This window comes from Salarias fasciatus (genome assembly GCF_902148845.1).
Source record: "Salarias fasciatus chromosome 23 unlocalized genomic scaffold, fSalaFa1.1 super_scaffold_20, whole genome shotgun sequence".
Taxonomy (NCBI): Eukaryota; Metazoa; Chordata; class Actinopteri; order Blenniiformes; family Blenniidae; genus Salarias; species Salarias fasciatus.
In genome coordinates this window covers 16239925-16246559 of record NW_021941230.1, presented here as the reverse complement: position 1 = coordinate 16246559, position 6635 = coordinate 16239925, and the positions used below count along the sequence as shown (strand labels likewise).

Below are 6635 nucleotides of genomic sequence, written 5' to 3'. Positions count from 1 at the left end.
GCATCACGATGGGAGTCTTCACTGTTGTGGCTTGAATTTCTCTTGAATTTCTCATTTTCTGCTTCGATTAGGTTGAATTCCTGCCCGTTCAGCCATCATAGATACCCATCAGTGGCCTGAAGACGCTGCTGAGGTGCACATCTCTTCAGAAACCAAGCCTGGAATCAACGCTTCAGCTCAAAACAGAAAAGCCACGTGGCCTCTCAGGAGTGAGAGCTGAAATCGTGTCAATCTCTCCAGACTTGGCCTTCTCCGTGTTAACTGAACCCAAGGAGCCACCCCGATTTTCATCTGCAAGCCGTGAAACACAGCAGGAAGCGATTGGATGTGTGTTTATGCGTTTTCACATATAGCGAGACGATTCCCAGAGCCGCCAGAGCGAGCGGCCGGCCCGCCTCGCTCATCTCAAAGCATTAGCTCTTTCATCCATCATTTTGAAGAAAGGAGCTGCGATGTGTGCTGAGACCGTCTATCTGGGACACACACACACACACACACACTGAGAGCAGTGGAGCCCAGGCAGGTCTTCTGTCTAAGGAGCCGCTCTCGAACTGACACCCTGCACATGTCAGCAAAGAGGAGCGGGAACAAAGAGTCGGCTCTGCTGAGGCCAACTCAACGTGCAGGAGTCTCACCGTCAAAGCACAAGAAAAGACGACGACACAGAACTAATTAATCTCACTGGACGAGGATGAAACCCAGAGCAGACACCCAGAGAGAGAGAGAGAGAGAGAGAGAGAGAGAGAGAGAGGTAACATCAGCTTTCTGAAGAAGAGAACCTGGCCCCAGGAGGAGGAGGAGGAGGAGGAGGAGGAGGAGGAGGAGGCACTTGGAGGAGGCAGACATCTTTTGAACCTCAACAGCCTCTTCTTCTCCCTCAATCGTGTTCGGTTTCATTGATGCAGCTCCACACTGACCCCTGCTGGTCACGCCGACCTGCTCCAGTCGCCTCACACTTCATTTTGCATTCAAACAGGTAATTTATTTGTAAAACTAAGCCTGCATTTAGAAGGAAAACACTGTCGTTTGTCACCACGGAGCCAAACTTTTCAGCTAAATCACCATCTGGAAATACAAATGTGCTAAAATGTGCGGGCTGAGTTCAGTGTTTAATGATCTCCAGTCACCGCGGCGCTGCATTACCATACAGATTAAACATTAAAGATTCATTAATAGAAAGGCTCCGCTTTGGTTTTACATGAAAATGTTCAATTACTTTGTTGGAAACATTTAAATGACCCAGAAATGCTCAATGAAGGATCGGCCTCAACTGGAAAATTCAAAACAGGGTTCCTCCTTCTGATCAATATTATTCAGCAAAGTTCTCCGTGGAGGAAAGAAAAACCTCATATTTCTTTCAGAAAAGAAGTAAAGCAAAGAAATACAGAGGGAAGAAATGGCTGCAGACACAGAAAATGACCGCTCTTCGACACATCACAAACACAAACAGCCACAAAGAGGGAAAAAAGACGCAGCAATGTGCTGCAAAGTCACTGAAACAAGACATAAGAAACCAAAGATGAGGAGCAGAAGCAGCATCAGGAGACGCAGAGCAGCCAGACTCTCACACCCAGTGGGAAAAGTTCACAAAACAACCATAACCATGCAGAAACTACAAATCATGAAACAGAAACGGAAGAGATCATCACAGCAGCTGAATGTCGCAGCTTGCTGAAGAGCTGTGTGTTTTTGTTTGCGGGCCTCAGGATGGACAAAGGTCTTCCGAGGAAACGGCTGACATGAAGTCCTCAGCTCTGCACATGCAGCAGCAGCAGTGGCGTTTATGATCAGGCACTTTGATCTCCTCCTCCAGTCAAACCCGCAGCCCTCCTGGACATTGTCCGCGTTATCTTTATCGTCTTTATCTCGTTCTTGTCGACCTCTTTGAAAAACATCCTTGCTTATCTGAGATGTTAGGGATCAAAATCACGTTTTGGTATCCAGATTGTCGCCGTCACCTTTTTTTTTTCCTCACTCTGCGAGTTACTCAGATTAAACATAAACTCACAGAGCGATAACGGGAGGGTCGGGTGAAGGTGTTCCCTGATCCGGAGCTCCTCAGACAGTCTGGAGCAGATCAGACACTCACACACACACACACACACTCTCACAGTCCGGCCGGTCAGAATGACCATGGAGACCCTGGGACTGGGCCTTCTGCTGCTGCTGGCCTCAGCCGGAGCAGCAGCGGTGGACAGGTGAGCCATCGATCCGCTGTGCAGAACTGATGATTTCATTCTGGATTTCTCTACATTTCAAACTGAGACGAGCAGCAGGGCCTGGGAATCCAGATCTTCTCTCCACTCAGGGAATCAGTGGAAAACCTACCAATGGGAACGCAGGAGTTTGAGTATTTACACAGTTACAGGCAGGATTTCTGATACTTCAGGTCTGTATGTCTGGAAGATTGAACTAAAAAAGATTCTTCTTCATGCTTGTTTGAAATAGACTCATTCTGAGGTCTTCATCTGTACACTCAGCTCTTTTTTTATTCCTTTTAGTCTTTTTCAAGTCAGAGGACAATCTGTTCCTTAGTTTTACTTGTATCCATTTCTCCTGTTTCCTCGTTGTAAAGTGAACTTTGTGTCTCCTGAACAGACTGATCTGTTCTGAAAGAGTTTTTTTCTTCATTGATTTATCGAACCGGTTTTCACTCTGTTTTGTTCAGCTGACTTGGCGCATTTCCAAAGCAGTCACGCTGATTATGCAATTTTTTTTATCGTGATCTTATCAAAACCTATCATCTGTGATGTCTCAATAACGTAAAGGTCATTCGCAGGCGTCGGTCTGAATCCGCTGAAGCTGCAGTTTGCTGCTTGGCGAGGTAAAACCTTTCTAACGGTCCGGACTTTAACGTGTCTCTGGTGTTGTGTGTGCCGCAGAGTGGAGCATGACTACTTCAGATATCACCCCATGCCAGAGGTGAGGACGTCTGACTCACAGCAGCCATGAAGCCAGTTATGCTCCGTTACTGACCCGTCTGTGTCCAGATCACTGCCTGGATGAGGCTGATGGTGGAGGATCACCCCGACCTGGTGACCGTGGTGGACTACGGCAGGACTCATGAGAACAGGACCATCAGCTTACTGAAGGTGACGAAGGAGCACAGGGCAGAGGGCCGCCGCCGCCGCCGCCGCCACTGCTGCATGTCTCATGTGTTTCCACCTGTTCCCCAGATCGGCCTGGACACCGGATTGAAGAAGAAAGCCGTGTGGATGGACTGTGGGATTCACGCCCGGGAGTGGATCGCTCCAGCCTTCTGTCAGTACTTCGTCCGTCAGGTGAGCGACCTGCAGACGCTCCAGAACGTCCCTCCAGTGTTTTCTCTTTTTCTGACGGTCGACTCTGATTCCGGCTCTGATTTCTCGTTCAAACCAGATCCTGCAAGCGTACAAAACGGACCCTAAAATGGAGCTGATGATGAAGAACCTGGACTTCTACGTCACGCCGGTGTTCAACGTGGACGGCTATGTCTACTCCTGGAAGGACAGCACGGTCAGTGCCGGGACCGGGCGCTCGCTTTCTCCGGGCTGCACTTCAGTCGTCGGCTGAAATTGGTTTGTGGCGTCCAACACGAGGCGACTCTCAATCTGCAGACCCGCCTGTGGAGGAAGAACCGGACGCCGGGACCGCCGCCCTGCTCGTGCTACGGCACCGATCTCAACCGCAACTTCGACGCCAACTGGGGCAGTGAGTGTCGTGTCGCCGGCGGCGCGTTTTACGTCTGGAAACACGTGACGGCCTGTCGTTAGCTTAGCGCCACCGTGTCGTCTGTGCTGCGTTTCCAGCGGTGGGGGTGAGCTCGGACTGCTGCAGCCAGATCCACTGCGGCACCGCGCCCATGTCTGAGCCCGAGACCCAGTTCCTGACCTACTTCGTGGGAAGCCGAAAGGACGACTTCCTGTGTTTCCTCACCATCCACTCCTACGGCCAGCTGCTCCTGGTTCCATACGGACACCCCGACTTCACCGCCCCCAACTACGACGAGCTGGTACTTGCGCCGACGCTTCTCGGGTTTCAGGGATGCTTCGCTCCGTGTTTACAGCCAGGTCCTGACCGATCCAGATCAGCGAAAACCCACACCGGCTTTGTCGGTCCGGCCAAGGCTGCGGATGCAGAACACACAGCAGAGCTCGGCCGGTGTGTGTGAAGCGGTGTGACAGCTGTCATTAGCGCGGAGCTGTAATCTGCGGAGACGGCGCCCGGCGGGGGAGGCTGCCTCGCACCGATAGTGCAGAGGAAGAGTCCGAGCCGGAACGCGCCACGGCCAGGCGGGGTTATGTAAAGCAGGATTACCGCCGCCGTTTTCTCAGGCTGCAGTGGAGCGTCCTCAGAGAGAAGGCGTTTCAGGTCAGGAGGGGTCAGGGGTCAGCTGACCGCTCCTCCCTGTGTGCTTCTCCAGATGGAGGTGGGAACGGCCGCGGCGGGCGCCATAGAGAAGGTCCACGGGAAGATATACAGGGTTGGAAGTTCTCCAGATATATTATGTAAGTGTTCGTCCCGCCGCTCCCAGCAGGAGGAGCCAGAGAGAAGGAGGAAGATGACGGTCCTGTCTCCTTCCTCCAGATGCAAACTCGGGCTCGTCCAGAGACTGGGCTCACATGCTGGGCATCCCCATGACCTTCACCTTCGAGCTGAGGGACAACGGCACCTTCGGCTTCGAGCTCCCAGAGGATCAGATCCAGCCCACCTGCGAGGAGGCCTACAGCGGCGCCCTGCACATCATCACCTACGCCCACGACAAGGCCTTCAGCGCCGCCGCCGCCGTCGCCGCCGCCGCCGTCTGGACGGTGCTGTTAGCAGCGGGGACCACCGCAGTCTCTCTGATGTGAAGGGAGACGCAGGATGACTGGAAAATAAACTGTTTCGACCGAATGTCTGCAAAGAAGAAGCTCAGGCTGTGTTCAGGAACGACAATCAACCTTATTTAATGCATCTCTTTTCTTCGTTTTGTCAACTTTTAATAAATGTCGCGATTTCAACAAAAGCCGAAGCGCAGTGTTCCTTCTTTTAATCTTTTAAAATGCTTTTCATTTTTATGCGCTTGTCTACAATTTCTAACCTCTTTTTCCGTGCAGCAGTGGAGGTCCAGGCGCCGAGTCTCGGTGTGGGGTTTGCATGTTCTCCCTGTCCGTCGTGGATCTTCTGAGCAGGAGCCGCTGCAGCTCTGGAGGAGACTCCTCGTCCACGAACGCCCTGCGAACAGAAGGCCTCGGATTCTGCAGAGGTGTCTGCTCCTCACACTCGTTCCTCTGCTGAAGGCCGCTGCGCTCACCTTCTGCCGTTTCATGAAGGCAAACATCCAACAGCAATGAGAAAAGCAGAAATCAGCCTGACTCTCAGATGAAAGTCTCTGGTCAGGTAAACGCACGAAGAGCTGCCAGTTCAAGTGTTGCCTCAGAATTTCTCCAGCACCGTTTGTGAAGGCCTGCAATAACATTTTTAAGAGGTTGAAATTAACTCCTGTGAGAAACCCTGAAAAAACCCTGCTCCAGTTCGAGTAGCTTTAAATGATTTATTGAAAAATCAATCCTGAAGTACCTGATGAGGGTTCAAATCAGGGGTTTTGTTTTCACGATTCTAAATCATTTCTCAGTGTATCTGAGAGCGAAGGCGGCGCTCTGCTCACAGAGTCACTGTCGTGACCTTTGATCCTCCCACTGATATGGTAAACGATGACACGATCCATACGATCAAGAAACATCTAAATATTCAATGAATCAAAACATTTTCTTGATTATAAATAACTTTTCATATTTCATTGTTTGCTAGTAGTGTCACATTTAAATTAATCCTGCAGATGACTGAGGAGAGAATAATGAAACTTCGATTGGACGAATCGTTGAACAGAAAAGAAGAAAGAGTTCTCCAGTGCAACACTGCCACCTGCTGGCCGAACCTGCATGCTACACTGCATTTACCTGTTAATCCTGCACAAATGTTCATTTTCATCACTCTGACAAATTATTCCTAAACTCTCTATCCAGTTAGCTTGATTTGTAACATTTATGAACAAATGTATAGAAACACGAACAAAAGGTTCATAACAGACACTTTTAAATAAATATTTTAAAAAATCACCATTTGTAAATACTCTAAAGAGCAAAAACTGGAGCCTGTAAGCCATGACATTTTTTAAATGAAAAAATAAAACCATAATGCTATGCTGATAGAAAAATAGCTGTGGTAAAATAAGAGATTGAAATAACATCAACTGAAGTTTTTAGAGAATAAAGATTTTTCATCCCAGTTCTAATATCCAGTAGAAGGTAGAAAAGGTCAAAGCCAGACTCTTTTCCCATCAACGCCCAACGTGTTCACTGTGAGAAACACATTTTTTTATATAAAAGCATTAAAAAAGGGCTGATTGGCCTTTTTTTGGTCTCGTAGATCAGTTCAGCCGCAGGTCGAGGATGCACCATGCCTTCCTCAGCTGTGGTCTTCTCTGTGGCCTTCTGGTCAAAAGAATCTGCTGAGAGCGTTGATGACACTTGAGCTGGGAGTTTCCATCCCCTCAGTGTGGACATGCAGTCAGACAGGCCTGCCCTCCTCTGACTGCTGGGTCCAAACCGGTCCGGTGTGCAGCCGGTTCCTGGATCCATGACTCCGCAAAGCTTCTTCCTGCAAGTCACCGC

At 49.8% G+C, this 6635-nt stretch overlaps 1 protein-coding gene across 1 annotated transcript; it reads left to right on the top strand.

The window, feature by feature from the left end:
• Positions 1 to 2821: 2821 nt before the first annotated feature.
• On the top strand, positions 2822 to 4847 carry LOC115383709 (carboxypeptidase O-like). Its single transcript, XM_030085892.1, has 8 exons — positions 2822 to 2922; positions 2991 to 3092; positions 3177 to 3281; positions 3379 to 3495; positions 3597 to 3690; positions 3789 to 3991; positions 4403 to 4487; positions 4567 to 4847. The coding sequence occupies exons 1-8, from the start codon at positions 2914 to 2916 to the stop codon at positions 4830 to 4832; spliced, it is 981 nt and encodes a 326-aa protein (XP_029941752.1). The 5' UTR covers positions 2822 to 2913; the 3' UTR covers positions 4833 to 4847.
• Positions 4848 to 6635: the final 1788 nt, after the last annotated feature.

Coding starts and splice junctions, on each gene's coding strand:
- LOC115383709 (XM_030085892.1), top strand. Junction 3,282..3,378: donor GTCAGTACTTCGTCCGTCAG/GTGAGCGACCTG, acceptor CGTTCAAACCAG/ATCCTGCAAGCGTACAAAAC. Junction 3,496..3,596: donor ACTCCTGGAAGGACAGCACG/GTCAGTGCCGGG, acceptor CTCAATCTGCAG/ACCCGCCTGTGGAGGAAGAA.